This window comes from Schistocerca nitens, chromosome 5 (genome assembly GCF_023898315.1).
Source record: "Schistocerca nitens isolate TAMUIC-IGC-003100 chromosome 5, iqSchNite1.1, whole genome shotgun sequence".
Lineage (NCBI taxonomy): Eukaryota > Metazoa > Arthropoda > Insecta > Orthoptera > Acrididae > Schistocerca > Schistocerca nitens.
Window position 1 is genome coordinate 540241199 of NC_064618.1, and position 17932 is coordinate 540259130.

The 17932-nt window shown below is 39.1% G+C and overlaps 1 protein-coding gene and 1 long non-coding RNA gene across 2 annotated transcripts in view; one reads left to right on the forward strand and one right to left on the reverse strand.

Moving 5' to 3' along the window:
- Positions 1 to 4348: 4348 nt before the first annotated feature.
- The window catches only part of LOC126260154 (cadherin-23-like), a 370016-nt gene continuing 356432 nt past the window's right edge, over positions 4349 to 17932 (reverse strand). Inside the window, exons 31-33 of the mRNA XM_049957412.1 lie at positions 7190 to 7322; positions 6484 to 6606; positions 4349 to 4728 (exon numbers count right to left, since the gene is read on the reverse strand). Coding sequence (XP_049813369.1) covers positions 4581 to 4728; positions 6484 to 6606; positions 7190 to 7322 — 404 coding nt within the window. The 3' untranslated portion in view covers positions 4349 to 4580. The remainder of the gene's footprint in view (positions 4729 to 6483; positions 6607 to 7189; positions 7323 to 17932) is intronic.
- The window catches only part of LOC126260155 (uncharacterized), a 28228-nt gene continuing 14835 nt past the window's right edge, over positions 4540 to 17932 (forward strand). Inside the window, exon 1 of the long non-coding RNA XR_007546613.1 lies at positions 4540 to 4658. This is a non-coding gene — a long non-coding RNA (uncharacterized LOC126260155). The remainder of the gene's footprint in view (positions 4659 to 17932) is intronic.

Sequence of the window (17932 nt, forward strand, 5' to 3'; positions counted from 1 at the left end):
ATATTAAGATTACACAGTTTGCAACAACTGCCAAACCAACTATCGCACGTCATAACACAGTTCAAAATGTTCAAATGTGTGTGAAATCTTATGGGACTTAACTGCTAAGGTCATCAGTACCTAAGCTTACACACTACTTAACCTAAATTATCCTAAGGACAAACACACACACCCATGCCGGAGTGAGGACTCGAACCTCCGCAGGGAAAAGCCGCACAGTCCATGACTGCAGCGCCTAAGACCGCTCGGCTAATTCCGATCAATCACTTCCTTTACTTTACGCAGTATCTCGCTTTTCAATTCATCGGGTATATCCTGTATATGTAGGGGAACATTGCTTGGAGAGGGCAAGTCTCTTGAGTTCTCACTGTGTCACACTTAGCACCAGTGCCAATTAGTCTGAAAGACAGCGAAAATGACAGTTTTGTCGACTTTCATATAATCGATATATAGCGTATTCCTTTATTTTTATTAAATATTATCAGATAGTGATTGCCAGTACATGGAGTACTTGTAGGCGTTTTATTTCTTCAAAATTATGTTTGGCTGGACTGGCCATTTCACAGACAGACAACAGAGCAAAGAGAGCCAAAGGGCTGCATTAACTTAACGAAGGTTGTAAAAGGACGTCCAGACAGCCGCAGAATAGTCGTCGGAACCCTGCACGAGATGACTTCCACTCCCATGTTCCTAAAGCCCTTTTCTGCAGTGAGGGCATCGTAAAGTATAATAAAGGAACCTGAAGGAGAGCAACAATGAACCTTGGGCGGAGAATGCAGAGTATACTGATGAGCAATATACCGATGGACAGCATGCAGCCTCTGTGACAGCTACAGGCACAACATGGCAGGCGAGGTGTGAGGAATGTATAAGTGTGAGACTGCAAATTTTTCATCTCAAAAACACCAGTAGCAGGCCCCTCATATATACAGGGTGAGTCACTATTACCACCAAGAATAACTCCGAAAGTATGATAGTAGCTGAAAAGTTTGTGGGACAAATGCTGCGTGGAACAACAGGGGCCATTATATGACGTTGGTTTTCTGTTGCGATGTGTGATCGCGTCAGAGATATAAAGGTCAACTATTTTTTTTAATGGTATGCTATAGTTTGCTACTTATTTTCTGATAGCGGCTATCGAGTCAAATCCTATGACCTGTAACAGTAAGGTCTTTGAAGCTCAACGAAGGTCAAAAAGGTGGCATGAACATCCATTTACAGAGGGTGTTCGAAGTGATGACCATTGAAATTAATGCAGTGCTGCAATCTTCTTATCATGGATTGAGTGGTATTTCTTATCACTTTGGCACTTATCGAAGCACATGCTCTGACAACTCTCTTTCGTATATCGTGCAAATAGCAATATCCATCTAGCATGCCACTGACATGCAAACATCATTCGATGGTTTCGCAAAACAACACTAATAGGAATGGTAAGACTAGTATCGTCGAATCAAGCGAATGTGAATGATGTGTTCCTTCGAAGAACAAGTCGGTATGCTTCTCATTTACGGACAATGCCAACAAAATTCAGTAAGAGCTAGAGACTTATACGCTGAAAGATATTCTCAGCGTTATCACCCTACACATTGTACATTTAAATATGTGTATGATAAATTGTTACTAACATGGCAACGGAAAGGCAGAATTCCCATCTGCCTAGTTCAGACTATTTTCTGCTGGAATGGAGTATCCAAATGGCATGTATAGTGAAGCAGCTCTTAAAGTCACTTGTGTAGTAATGCACATAATGTTCAGTAATTGAAGTAAAGTTTGCGGTTGATCACAGTTTGGTGGTGGCCATTCAAGAGAGTAGACAGTTGATTACCTGTCATGCCCGCATAGAGTGCTGCATAGCAATCACAGCACAGCTAACATATAACATGGCTGCTTTCACACGTGGCCCTGCCTTTTGTAGGGATGGACTGCAGCAGAAAGTGATGGGTGGGTGTATGACAGGTCTTGTACTTGGGTTGTCCACAAGGGGATGACCTATAAGATGCACAGTTGGGAGCAGAATTGGAATACTGCTGGACAAGAAGGGTATTGTTTAAGTTAAGTGATCAGTAGAACACTACTTTCCACGAGTGGGCTATGTGGATAAGATTTGAGTGGCAGTCGAAGCCCTCGTGAAGGATGTGGTTGAGCCTTTTGAGGCCAGGATGGTACTGCGTGGTCAGAGAAGTGCTGGTCAGTAGCTGGCTAACAGGTTTACTAGCATCAAAGGAGGAGATGGTACTGGTGCCTTCTTTGTGGATGAGTTGGATACGATAGTGTCAGTCAATAAAGGCTGTGGTAGGGTAATCAGCATATTTTGGCAACTCCTACTTTCCAGTGCAAATGCTGCATCCACAACTGGTGAGCTGTAAGGAAGAAGCATTTAGGCAAGGTAAGGGTGACAGCTGCCAAAGTGGAGGTACTATTGATGCTTGGAGCACATGATGTGGACAGACATATTTATGGAGCAATCTGAGAGGTGGAGAGCAACATCTAGGAAGGTGGCCTAATGAGTTGAGAGGGACGAGGTGAAGTGGATTTCAGAGTAAATGTTGAGGTTATGTATGAGAAAGCAAAGGTTGTCCTTGCCATGAGTCCAGATCATCAAAATGTCATAAATGACTCTGAACCAGACAAGGGGTTTTAAGTGTTGACTGGATAGAAATGATTTCTTGCAGATGGGCCATAAATAAGTTGGCAGAGGATGGTGCCATGTGAGTATACATGGCAGTACCATACATTTGTTTATAGATCTGGCCTTCAAAAGTGAAAGAGTTGTGGGTCAGGATGTGGTAGGCCAGGAGGATTTGGAAAGAGGTGATGGGTTTGGTGTCAGGTTGATGCATGGAAATTTAGCATGGGGGCTGTTGCTGTACAAGAGTGTTGCATCCACATCAACCAACAAGCACTCTGGTGGAAGTGGGATGGGAGCTGTGGTGAAGGAAGTTACCAGTGTCTTTGTTATAGGATGCAAGGTTATGATCAAGAGTTTGGAGGTGTTGATGAACAAAGGCAGAGGTTTGTTCTGAGTGAGCATTGTAACCAAACACACTGGGACAACCAGTATGGAGATTTGTGGTAGTGGTTTTGTGGAGTTTGGGTAGTGGCTAAAAGGAAAGAGTGGCAAGTTGCTGGTGTGAGAAGGGAGATGAACCTAGTTGTCAGGTTTTGGGGTGCACCTAAGGCCTCGAGGAGCTGTTGGAGGTCATAATGGGATGGTATCATAATTGCAGAGGTGTCTGTAAGTTGGCAGAGAGCCTCAGCCAAACAGTCACTATGATTCATAATCAGTGTGGTGGATCCTTTGTCTGCAGGAAGGATGACAAGGTCTGGATTGGTTTCCAGGTTACAGATGGCTGTGTCTTCCATAGGAGCGATTTGGGAGAGAAGGGCAACACCAGGTTAGGAGTGGGGAACTCCTGAAAGGTTCCCAGTGGATGACTGGGTGAAAAGGAAAGAGGATCATGATGGTAGCAATGCTGGAACTGTTTTATCCAAGGTTCTATATGGGTTTGATTGGCTGCTGTCTGTGGGGTGTGTAGTGAAGAAATGATTTCTGTGTGGAGAGGAAGTAAAGGTAAGAAGGTCCTTTACAACTACAGCATGGTTGAATTTCAGTTTTGGGCAAAGGGTGAGGCCTTTAAAAAGTACTTTGACTTCTGCAGAGATCAAAGTTTTGGCAGAAAGTTTGACAACAGTGTTACAGGATGGATGTTGATGATCAGTGCATTCCATGGAGGGTTGAGGAAGTTTATGATGAAGCGGATGATGGAGAAAATCAAGAAGTTGTGGCCAGAGAGGAAAAGGATTTTGCAAAAGGAGCATAGGCAGTTAAGCATACTCAGCATTCAATAAATATTGCAAATAAATAAATTTAAAAAATAAATACAAAAATTGAAATTTTTTTAAACATTTGAAAATTTTTAAAAAATTCTAAATATTAATTTGTCTAGTTCTTAATTGTAGCTTGTATTCTAAATCAGTTGAATGATACAAGTTACACCAACATGAATGTAATTTTTCATCCTTGTTACACTGTGACCCAGTATGTTTCAAAGTCACACTGTATCAGTGAGCTTTAAATGATTGTTAAGCGATCCTTGAAGAGATGTACACAAAAAGAATGAGGTCTTCACAGATAAATTTCTTGAAATTTAACCAAATAACATTATTGTTACACTACGCTCAACTTTCCCCTGATTGAATACACAGTGTAATCAGATATTAATATTTGCACTTTCACATTAATCGACTTATTTGTGAAAAATACATAGAGGGAGTTGCTGAGAAAAGTCTCAGTACTGTAATAGTTTGTATAAAATCACTTTATGTAAAAAAATAATTCATATTACATTTACAAACAATATTCGTTGTATGCGAATGAATACATTACATATTTACAAAAAATTCAAAATGAGCATTACACTTTCATTCGTAACACACACACACACACACACACACAGCAACCATACTTGTCATACATTCATAAATATAAATTAATATATGACACAGTCACATTAAGAATACTGTTTTCTCTAAACAGGTAAAAATATTTTGGTATGTTTGGCCACATTTGTACTTTTTCAAAGTTCAGTGGTTTCCAGCTTCTTCATTATGAGGGGATTACCAAGTTTACTCATATGGTGATATATATTTTGATGGTAAGTACTGTTGGTGTTCAGATTATTCTGCTCTTTATCAATAGCTGTTTCACTCACAATGTTTGGATTCCTGAAATAAATGAAGCCCTGTTTTACTTTACAAGAATGAGATATTTTACAATGACAATTAATGCTATATTTATTCTAATACTGACTTTTGAAGACTACAAGTTTATCAACAGCAATTGCAAAATTGGGATTATTAGCATCCTAACATACTATTATGAATTAATAAATTCAGGTATAGGAGAAAATTTAATAAGCTGCAACAAGATAAGGAGAAAGAGAGAGAGAGAGAGAGAGAGAGAGAGAGAGAGAGAGAGAGAGATTTGCTCACACAGTCAAGCTCCAACAATTATCTGTAATCTGTTACAAAAAATATACTGAGCTGTCTGACAGGACAGAGGCAAATATCACAAAATGCATGTGTGGTACATACTTTGTAGTTGGCAGTGCTTCTATTTTGGCAATGATTTGTTAATGTGAGTACCAGGCTGTACCATAAGAGTCCACATTAAGCTTAAGGTGTCCTTGTAGTTGGTGGGTAAGTCAGTTCAGATGTCAGAGAAAGGAAAACCACCCACCTCCAATAGGAGATAAGGTGATGTTGTGGGCACCACTGATGTCACAGCCAGCAGCTAGTGTATATAACAGCATACCAGCAGCCCACTGGCAGTCATACACTTGACAGTGGCCAAGGAACACTTGGCCGAAAGTTTATGTAATTTTTATCACTTGATGTGTCTGGAAACTTCAGATCTTTTTATTCAACATTACCGCTACAACACTCTACATTTTTACATCCTGTTCAGTTTGTTTCAATCAAACAGTGAGTAGTGTGCTATGCAAGACAATCTTCTGTGCCAGAACATAAACTGCTACCCTGCAACAGTGTATTTTCCTAATCCTTTGGTAAGACCACATTTGTTCTTCTGTGGTTATGCCACATGTTACGGGATGTTTAATGAAAAATGGGACCATATCCACCCTGTATGTATTTCGTTGGGACAACGGGACACTTAAGTTAAATAAGGGATGATCCCATAAAATATGGGATGTATGGTCATCCCATAGTGAGATTTTTTTGGATTTGCAGATTTCGTGCAATTATTTCTGGAGTAAGTTAAGTATTGCTGTGAGATGCCATGCTGACTCAAGAAACTCATGTTAAATTGATCTTTGAATATTATTTGACAAGGACCCCATCCAGATAATCAGTTATCAATCAACAGTGGACCAGATGAGATTTTGGTAGATTATTTACTTAACTGACAAAATCTTCATAGTGTACATGAAACAAATGAAAAACTTTCAAGTAATCTTTTATATTTTAAATGATTCAACTATGGATTCTTGGTGAAACATTGTACATTGTTTTAAATAAACAAATCACTTTTCTCCAGGGAAATGCTGGGATGGTTCCTTTGAAAAGCCAATGAACAGTTTCATTCCCCATGATTTTCCAATTTGAGCATGTTCTTTGTCTCTCATGACTTTGCTGGAGGCATAATTTTAAACTCTAATCTTCCTTCTTTCCTCTACAATAAGTTCATGAAATTATTCATTCATTATTCATGTGCTTTGTGATACTTTGGTATGAAATGAGTTCCTGCCCACATAACAAAAGGAAAAACTACAACATATGGAATACTGTACAAGACTTTTCTAGACTTGACTGTGTGTGATGCTTAAACAATGGAAAATTTTAGAAACACTGCTCAAGATACAAGCTGTAAGTACTATGATGAACTGCTACACACAGAATTGTATACCACTCTCTACTGTTTTCATACTGCAATAATTTTAAATTTTATTCACAACTTACCCAGCCTTAAGATTGACATAATGATTTTGGTCATCAACAAAAGTTTTGCTGTCCTCTTCATTTTGTTCTAATCCATCACTGACAACTGCATTCTCATCAAGAGAGTCTCTTTCTGATGTATGGCTGGAAACAAGCAATAGACGATATCTTTAAAAATCAGTGGGTAAATTACTCATATGACATGTGCTATACAACAGGTCTTGAGTGTGTTATATTAGTAGCACTAGTCCATGGTATGACTGTACATTGGAATTCAGATGAGATATTGTATTCCAGTGTCCTTTCACTGTGCTGCTGCTGATGGTTTAAGTAGAAAAGAGTAAAGCTGAATAGAATGTCGCATTAAACGCCTGTCTAAATTTTTATTTTATTGGGCTACCAGTTTCAGTGATATGTTATACCATCTTCAGGCCCCCTGACTGGCATGTAGGAGTATTCCCACCTATGGTCCACTCAAAATAGGGGCCAGCATTCGGTGCCTGATATTCATAGATTTTTGAGGCAACGATGGCGTAATATATCACCGAATGGTAGTCTAATAAAATAACAATTTAGACGACTGAAAGGTGTTTGATTTGGCACTATGTACTGGAAAGCTGATGAGTCATAACCATCTGTGAAAAATGGACATACAGATACTTAAAACTGTATAGTTTTTAAAATAAACAAAATAATGATCAAAATTAAACATTAGTGATGTTCTTACCTCAGTGAGTCCTCCTCTTTGTACCATTCATTTTCATAGGCTTGCATCCAGATTGGATTTGAACCTTCAACACTGTGCTTGTTGGTGTTGGGCACTCTTCCACCAATCTGATTTAAATCTGACGTGTTAGAGCCTGCAAATGATAACATTAATAAAATTGTGATTTCAGTTAGATGTTGGGAGGAGCAAGATCTCATACACAATGCATACAAAGACTGCATTGTTCAACAGAATGTTGGGACATTATGTATGCATGCACAATCTGTCAGATGAGAACATGAATTAAGCAGATAACTTTTGGCAATACATATCATACAGCTTGCACTGCAGGTTGCATTTCTTGTAGATAATGTCATGACTGAAGGTGCTGAAATGCATAATCCATTCCATCTTACACATTTATAATTGGAAAAATGTCTATTGATGTTACTGACCATAGCAGAGTCTCCAGTCTCTTACAGAACATTTGAAACTATTGCAGAATGTGGACAAATGGGGGACAGCATCAGTTTTATGATTGGTTCAGTGTGGCCCACCACAATTTCCTCTCCTGTGTTGATCTCTTCATCTTAGAGTAGCACTTAGCCCCAATATCATCAACTATCTGTTGTATATGTTCCACTTTCTGTCTCATTACAGTTCTTTCCTTTTGTGGCTAACTCTGATATCATGTCTCAACATATGATCTGTCAACCTGACCCTTCTCCTAGTTATGTGTTCTCCACATAATCCTTTCCTTACTGATTGTACTTAGGACCGTATCATTTCTTATTACTTAACTTTCAACATCTTTGTGAAACATCAGAGACACTGTTATAAATATTGCTACGATGTAGTGTTCCCATTAAAAAGAATTAAAGTCAATGAGAAGACAAACACATGGGAACACAAGGGATTAAAAAACCAGCAATCACCCTTAGAAACCTAAGTAAACAAGCTAAAATAAATACAACAATAAAACCATACTACAGGAACTATAGAAAGGTCTATAGGAAAGTTTTACAGGCAGCAAAAAAGGCTAAGCAATGACTCATATACTAACAAGGTAAGCAATAAATGAAAATCAATTTGGAAGATTATAAACAATAGCATAGGAAAATGCAAAATCAAGACCCATAATATCAAAATTAAAAGTGAGGATAAAGTGATAGAAGATGTTCAACAGATAGCCAATATATTCAATGAACATTATGTGAACATAGCACTGAACCTAATTAAAAGTCTGTTCAATTCAAACAACAAAAACATAAAAGTACCAACTTGTGAAAGGATAATGTTTCTGAACCCAGTAACAGAATGTGAAGTTAGAAATGCTATTAATAAACTAAAAAATAAAATGTCTTGTGGTATTGGTGGAATTCCAGACAAGGTAATCAAACATAGTTCTACCAATATAGATACTCACCTAACTGGTATTATTAATATTTCTTTCAGGACAGGGGTGTTCCCATCAAAACTAAAACCCTCCATAATAAAGCCATGTCACAAAAAGGATAGTACAGCTGACATAAATAATTATAGGCCAGTGTCATTATTGTCAGGTTTCTCTAAAGTAACTGAAAGAGTAATGTATGAAAGGCTAGCTGACTTCCTGAATAAAAATAAAATACTGACTAATGCTGAAAATGGGTTTAGAAAGAATAGACCCATAGAAACGACAGTCTTCCAATTCATGAAAATGGTCCTAAATGCTTTGGACAAGAACGAATTAAGCTGCAGGATATTCTTAGATTTATCTAAAGCATTTGATCTAATCAGTTATAACTTATTGCTTAAGAAACTAGAATTCTATGGGGTCTGGGGACTTACCTTCAAATGGTTTAAGTCTTATCTCTCTGATAGACAACAGAAAGTACAAATATGTCATGAAGGCAAAGAGTACCTTTCGAAAAAAAAAAAAAAAAAACTAGCTGTGGAGTGCCCCAGGGTTCCGTGTTACGCCCTCTGTTTTTCTTGGTGTATATAAACAATTTGCCAAATCATCTGACAGTTGCAGAAATGGTGATGTTTGCTGAAGACACTAGCATTTTTATAAAAGGATACACTAAGGATAATCTACAGCTCAGTGTCTCTAGGACAATAAATGAATAAATGAGACAGGAAAATGGTTTAGCGATAATGCTTTGATCATAAATAAGAATAAAATGGTATTGATGAATTTCAGTAATATTAAAAGTAAACGTAGAAGAAGAGTAAAAGCTGAGTTAGGAAACTATGTTATTGCACAAGCTCCATACATAAAATTCCTAGGTATAGGGGTGGATGAGCACTTGAGATGGGAAAAGCATCTAGAAGTTTTGAATAAAAAGCTAAGTAAATGCTGCTATGTGCTAAGAATGCTTTGGAAATGTCACAACACTGAATCATTGCTGTGTGCCTATTATGCTTATATGAACAGTTTGCTTAGATATGGTGTGATCTTCTGGGGAAATACAGGTATGGCAAAACAAGATTTCAACCTTCAAAAAAGGGCTATTAGAATAATGAAAGGGGTTCCCTGTAGAGTGTCACGCAGGGAAATATTTAAAGAATTTAAAATAGTGACTCTTCCTAGCTTATACATCTATAAATGTGTCTGCTTTCTGAAAACTCACTACGAATTTTCAACTTTAAATAACCAGGCTCATACCATGAAACAAGGAACAGAGATGATTTTCACAGACACACCCACAAAGGAGCGCTCTACCAAAAAAGTATAAACTACCAGCCCAAAATACTTTTTTAGTGCATTGCCTTCTACAATAAAGAAAATTAAAGAATTTCATAAATTCAAGGTAGATCTTGAACAATTTTTACTAACATATAGTTTTTATAACACTGAAGAATATCTGGATATGGAAAAGTAATATTATTTATATATACTGATATGAAATTCACACTTAAAAAAACTGGTGTTTGCGCATTTCATGGATACATTTTGTAGAATGTGTGTGATAGTGACTTACTATGTTATGCACATCAAATTGCACATGACATAAGTGATTTCAAGGGAAGTTGTGTATGATTGCACAAGTTCAAACAATGCAACAAAATTGGAAGATGTAAGATAACGAAGTTTCAAACAAAGCATCAGCTTGATGATGCACAGCAAACTGTGGAATCAGCCAGAAAATTTGCAAATGAGATAAACAGATTTATCCCACTGTTCAGTAAGGAGTTTGTTTTCAACTCCAAAAAGTTGGGATTTGAAGAGGAAATGCATATGAAGGAAACCCTGGAAATCAGAGGTACCAAAACAGTTAAATCAAGATCAAATGTCTTAACACATTTTTATACAATTATTCTGACTGTTAATCTGGATGGTAAATTGGCTGGAAAGTTATTTATTGTGCTGCAAGAAGCTGGAGGTGCTCTCCCACTATGATTCCTCATCCTTTTCATGATTTTGCAAGGACAGTAGGGAACATTAATGTGACAGCAGAAAATGGGCATAAGAGAATTGTAACTATGATATGAGCACTGCTTTTGGTCCATAGCTGGCTTTTGCTCGATTTCTGGTCTGTGTATAAAAATCATAGTCCTTTATAGCAAACTATCCCTCCTGAAAAGAGTTTGCAATTGCAATTCATACCACCTGGAACCACTGGGAAAATTCAGTTCTGGATGTTTGTATTTTCCTTGCCTATAAAACATATTATCACACTATCTGCAGCTACACCTTAAAGGAGAGCCAATTTTATGATAACCTCCATGACAGACTGTTTCACATTCAGTTGCATGCCATAACATTCCATCAGTTCTTATAACTCCATTACACCAATATGATTCCATATGCATTCTTTAGGAGAGGATACTTAGCTGAATGTCCTGCGTTGTTTGTAACACCCATCGAGTTTGCCTTTGGTCTTGATGGTGTGAATCTCTGTGATCTTCGTGGCATGCCATTTTTCATTTGGTTTTCGTGGTGCAAGTTAATAGTTTTGTATTGAACATTTCTTGAATGTCAAAGACATCCAATTTGTGAAGTATAATATATACAGACAACATTCCATTAGAACTACTGATAGCCTAGGGAGAGCAGCCCTGATAAAACTCTACCATCTGGTGAGCAAGATGTATGAGACAGGCGAAATACCCTCAGACTTCAAGGAGAATATAATAATTCCAATTCTAAAGAAAGCAAGTGCTGACAGGTTCTAAAATTACCGAACTATCAGTTTAATAAGTCTTGGCTGCAAAATACTAACTCGAATTCTTTACAGGTGAATAGAAAAACTGGTAGAAGCCGACCTCGGGGAAGATCAGTTTGGATTCCGAAGAAATGTTGGAACACGTGAGGCAATACTGACCCTACAACTTATCTAAGAAGATAGATTAAGGAAAGGCTAACCTATGTTTATAGCATTTGTAGACTTACAGAAAGCTTTTGACAATGCTGACTGGTTGTACTCTCTTTCAAATTCTGAAGGTGGCAGGGGTCCAATACAGGGAGCGAAAGGCTATGTACAATTTTTACAGTGGTTATAAGAGTCGAGGGCATGAGAGGGAAGCAGTGGTTGAGAAGGGAGTGCCATGGGATTGTAGCCTATCTCCAATGTTATTCAATCTGTATATTGAGCAAGCGGTAAAGGAAACCAAAGAAAAATTTGCAGTAGGAATTAAAATCCACAGAGAAGAAATAAAAACTTTGAGATTTGCTGATGACATCATAATTCTGTGAGATACAGTAAATGATCTGGAAGAGCAGTTGAACAGAATGGACAATGTCTTGAAAGGAGGATATAAGATGAACATCAACAAAAGCAAAATGAGGATTATGGAATGTAGTTGAATTAAATCAGGTGATGCTGAGGAATTAGATTAGGAAATGAGACACTTACAGTATTATATGAGTTTTGCTATTTGGGGAGCAAAATAACTGATGATGAGCAAAGTAGAGGGGATATAAAATGTAGACTGGCAGTGGCAAGGACAGCATTTCTGAAGAAGAGAAATTTGTTAACATCGACTATAGATTTAAGTGACAGGAAGTCTTCCCTGAAATTATTTGTATAGAGTGCAGCCATGTATGAAAGTGCAACATGGATGATAAATAGTTTGGACAAGAAGAGAATAAAAGCTTTCAAAATGTAGTGGTACAGAAGAATGCTGAGGATTAGATTGGTAGATCACGTAACTAATGAGGTGGTACTGAATAGAATTGGGAAGAAGAGGAATTTTTGGCACTACTTGACTAGAAGATGGGATCGGTTGGTAGGACACATTCTGAGGCATCAAGGGATCACCAATTTAGTATTGGAAGGAACGTGGAGGGTAAAAATGGTAGAGAGAAACCAAGAGATGAATACAGTAAGCAGATTCAGAGGCATGTAGGTTGCAGCAGTTATTCGGAGATGAACAGGCTTGCACAGGATAGAGTAGCACGGAGCGCTGCATCAAACCAGTCTCTGGACTGAAGACCACAACAATAATATATACAGCCTGTAAAAGGCTGATCTCTACATCTCCTGGACACTTATTTCTGTCACCCTCCTGATGCACATGGTGAGTCACTGGCAGCCAATATTTTTCTTGTCATAACTGTTAACACAACACCTTCAAATGACCATTATGAAAGATTGAACTTATAAGTGATTCACCAAATAACTAAGATATATTTGATAGGTATCATCATTTCATTTTTTCTTAATTTGTGAAATTGTTTGTCAATAACATATCGGTATTAGAATGAAATATATTTTTCAAAAATTTTCATACAATATATTATGACTGAAAATTTCTAATTAGTGTAAGTAAACCAATTATGACAGGGCTGACCAACAACCAAAAAGCAAAGTATCTCAGATAACATTTTCAGATGTGGTAGTTCCTTCATTGACAGTAAAAAGATAGGAGAGGGATGAATTAAAAAGAACTGAGAGTAGATGGAAAAGGCAAAAATCACTTATAATCACAGATTAAAAAACACACAAGGTACACTGCACCAGTCACTTTCCACCATTCTGGGCCAACTTTAAATTCTTCTGTACATTTTTTACCCTCGAATTCTGAAAACTCTCACACACAGCCCCACTTTTACCATACAAACCACTTTCCTTTTCCTGACGGAACAACTGTGGTAACCTGCAGTTACCAAATCAATCACACTGGCAGCTCACCATCCATAATTATTCAGCTGGAGGCCATGTTATTCAATCAGCGCATGGGGGCATGCAGCAACTGAGCTTAACCAGCAGAAGATGGTACTTTAAGGCAGTGGTGACAGCAGTGCATCAAGAGCAGCATGCAGAGCCAATGCCCCACACCACCATGCAGAAATTTCATGTTGTTCTTTTTAAATGAAGAGCAGAGTGCTTCTGTCTCAGTCTGTAATGGTTTATGCTCTTGTCAACTTCACTCCACTTGCAGATCATTGTATGTCAAACGATTACGAACCCAGCTATGTGTAATGACGGTGTACTGATAATGTTTATGGTTTTGGCATTAAAGTGTTTGTAGTTTTAGGCCATTCTCTATTGTGTGTGTTACCACACATGTAGCAATGAGTAAGGTCTCCTCAATGTCCTTTATTTCAGGAGTGCTAGTTCTGCAAGTTTTGCTGGAGAGCTGTGAAGTCTGGAAGGTAGGAGATGAAGTGCTGCTAAAAATAAAGCTGTGCAGAGGGTCATGAGTTGCGCTTGGGTAGTTCAGTCAGTACAGCACTTTTCCGAAAGGCAAAGATCTCAAGTTTAAGTCTGGCACACAGATTTAATCTGAGTTAGTTTCATATGGTGCACAATCTTCTACAGACTGAAAATCTAATTTGAGAGTAAGGTTCCTTCTTCACATGTTTATGCAAAAACTTAGCAGTGTTGACAGTCATGCCCTAGGAGGTCTTTCTGCAGAGTTCATTGCAGCAGCAATTGGAAAACTAGTTATGCTTATAAATGTAGCAACAGAAACATAAGGCCATGCAGAACAGGGCATTGTTGGGTCTATTAATGAGGCCTCAAACTTTGCCGGCCTACCCACTTCTACTCCCCACCTACAACAAACCTGCTGAAGACTGAGAATAATATAAAAAATACCTAAGGCAATCTTTCAAAGACTTCAAGGTAACAGACACTGACTTCATTCTAAAGCTCTTTTTTGTCATGGATATCCCTGCAAATGTATCACTTGTTGGGGAAGTTAGCCCCCTTTCAGGATCCTATGCCTCTGACATTTGGCAGAATGTATTGTTTTCTGAATTCCTATTGCCGAAACATACTCATGTGATTTCTGCAAGAGTGGAGTTTTATCAGTGTGGAAAACAACTCCATCAATCCCATTGCACTTGAGCTGCTGAATTGTAGGGGTTAAGTCTTTGGTGTTGTATTGTTACTGCTAAATCTCAGATATCTTATTCTGATACTATGGTTACAGATACTACCATACGAGAATCCCAAAATACGGAAGGTCACCATAGGGCATTGCAATTTGAAGACCCCTCTTTAGGAAAATTACTCAAGATAGCGCAAGTATTTGAAATCTCTTGCGCCGCAGGCCATCAATTAGATTCTTGGGCAGTAGTGCATCATGTCCAGCCTCTGTTTTCACACAAACACAGCAGTGAAAAATTTCCAAGCTCTTGCCTCTTCCATAGCTTGTTTTGTTCGACATGACTGACCAATCTGCCTGCATTGTTGGGTGTTGTGCTGTCTGTGTCATACGAAAGGTGACGTTGCCTCTGTGTGCTCAGCCAGATTCCACTAAGCCTCTGACATCGTCGCCTGTGGACATTAATATTGTTAGTCATGCTTGTGTTGTGAAGGTACTGCAAGTGTTTCTAACAAACTGTTCACCAATATCTGTATGATCAGGATGCCCTATGCCTCCAAGTGGTCCTTATGCCTTGCTGTAGAATTCTAATACTTATATCCTTCTTGGTTTCCTCCACTGTCAGCTACTTTATGCTGTTTTCTCAGTTACAATAAAGAGGTAATTCATATTCTCAGCCAACTTTCTGCAAAAGCTAGGTACAGGGCAGTGCTTTTTGGCCAGTGACACATCTGATAGTGGACAGTGCATTTACAAAAAAATTTTTGGATTGGGCACTTTCCAGGGTTTTGGATTTATGGTCTCCTATTCCATTCATTTCATGCTGGATCTTTTGCCTTATAAAGAGTTGGATGATTTTATTAGGGCACTTCACTCTTGGATCTACATCAAAAGCGTATTTTTTCTGTGCCAACCCTGTACCGCTCGTACCTTATGCTCAAGTGAAGAAAGAATTAGACAAACGGATAGCTTTAGACGTCATGGAATCCATTTCATCCAGTCAGTGGGCTACACTGTTAGTGCTTTAAGCTGACAGTTAATTCACAGTCCTTGATTGGTATGTATCCTGTTCCTTGCCCAGATAAATTTATGATGAAGCCTGTGAGTGGACAGTGTTTTTTAAAACTAGACTTGCTGGAAGCATGTTTACAGCTGCTAATTGGTGAAGAATCATGTCAGCTTCTTGTTGTTAAAATACTGTATGATCTCTACAGGTACAAATGATTGGTTTTTGGTGTTGCAAGCATACTGTCCATTTTTCAATGTTATCTGGAGCAACTTACCAACGAATTTCTGGTTGTATCAATTTCCTAGACAGCATTGTAAATACCTGTCCCACACAGAGAAGCACCTTTGCAACCTTAATTTTTTGTTTCAGATGTTGCATGATGTAGGTCTGAAGTGCGATTTGGGAAAGTCACATTTCTTCCAACCCTCTGTAGAACACTACGGACATGTTATTTCTTGTCAGGGGACTCACAGATTGTGACTGCAACAGATGCATCATTCGTATGATGTGTGAGCCATGTTGTCAGAACATTGTGCAGATGGTTCAGAACAGGCCGTTGCATCTACATCAAAGACACTTACTGATGCACAGATGAATAACTCTCAAATAGAAGTGGAGACTCTCATTATTATTTATGCTATCAAGAAGTTTTATGTGCCTCTCTAAGGTGTTAAGATTCATTTGTTGACTGATCACAAACTGATGGTGTCTCTCTTTAGCCCCATGGCACACTCGCCAGACAAGACAGCCCACAGACTTCAAAGGTGAGCCCTTTCCCTTAGCAGATGTAATTATGAGATTCATTTCTGCCCTATGACTCAGCATGCAAACACATATGCTCTTTCACATTTCCCAATAGGACCTCTCCCTGGCTTCGATCAAGATGGAGTAATTTGTTTTTATTTCAACAAGGAAGCTCAACCGACAGAGGATAGATTCCCTATTACCACTTCTTGCACTGCACAGGCTGTCACCACTGACCATGTTCACCTTCAGGTGTGACAGTATGTTCAACGAGGGTGGTTTGATCAATATTCAGCTTGTGCATCAGATCCCACCTGCACCCACAACTGTTTTCTGTTAAGGATAGCATTATTGTGTTGTCCACCAAAAACTGTTCCATATGTGGTCGTTCCAGCATCTCTCCAGTGTTACATACTTCACCTTTCCCATCAGGCTCATTGGGGCTGCTGGATTGGCAACATGTCTACTGGCACAGAATTGCTCATGAGTTTGAACATTTAATCACTGTTTCTTCAAAATGTGCAGGTCATCAGCCCGCTCCCTGACCATGTTATTCAGCATGGCATGAACCATTCCAGCCTTAGGAGCACATCCATGTCAACTTTGCTGGTCTCTTCTTGGATGCTTATGGGTTGCTGGTCAAAGAGACTTACTCCTGCTTTCCATTTGTTGTCAACTGCTACTTCACCATGGCAGAGGCAACGGTGCGACTCTCACTCAGATATTCTCCATCGAAGGCCTGCCCCACACTGGTAACTGGCAATGATCCACAATTCATCTCTCGGTCTTTTCCAAGATTTTTGAGCACACTACATTTGTGCATTCCTGTTCTACCCTCAGTTGGTGAGGTGGTGGAAGCCCATGTCTGCATTTTTAAAATGAACATGAAGAAGCATATTGGTGGTGCCCCATTGACAGGGCTCTCACATGCTTTCTTGATTTCTTTAGGTCCACACCCTTCAGTGAGAAGAGCCTAGCAGAGTTACTGCATGGTCACCAGTCTTGCATGGTGCCGAATCTACTGCTACCTACACCAATGCTTGCTATGGTCCCTCTGATGATGTGTTACATGACTGGTATTTCAGTCAGATGTCACATGTTTGGACACCATGACATTTGATTCTGGCAATCATCCACAGCCAGTGCAGTTGGCACATCTTCATTTTGCAGGCAGGAGACCAGCTAATGATCCACCAGTGCAATCATCTCATGTGGTCTCCCTTCCTCATCTTCACCCTCAACAGCCCTTCTGCTAATTCTGCCCCTATATGATATTAGCCATTGATCACCCTCCTCCATTCTAGTTTCAAGCTTTTTGCAAGTTCATTAGAGCCAGGATGTGGCGAGCCACACACAGCTGCCTTAGGTGTGATGGGAGAGAAAGTACCGCTTTTGCCGGAGCTTCCAGATGCCTCCATGGATTCAGTTTCAGCGTTAATGCCTGCCAGCTAGGGTCTTGGCCATGTGCATCCACCTACAGCAGTGCCATAACTGTTCAGGTCACTTTTGATCCTATTCTCCAGTGTGGGCTGGTAGGAAGCTATTTGTGGCACAGAGGGCAACCTCCAGCGATGCCACAGAAGACATTGACATCATCTTCCTGAGTAATGACTGCTGTCCTATGCTGTGGGAGAGGTATATTGGAGTGGCACCAGTTTAACAGGCGATCCAACAAAAGGAGAGGAAAAATGGTAACCTGCAGTTACCACCGCAATTACACCAGCACCTCACTGCCCCTCAAATTTCAGTTG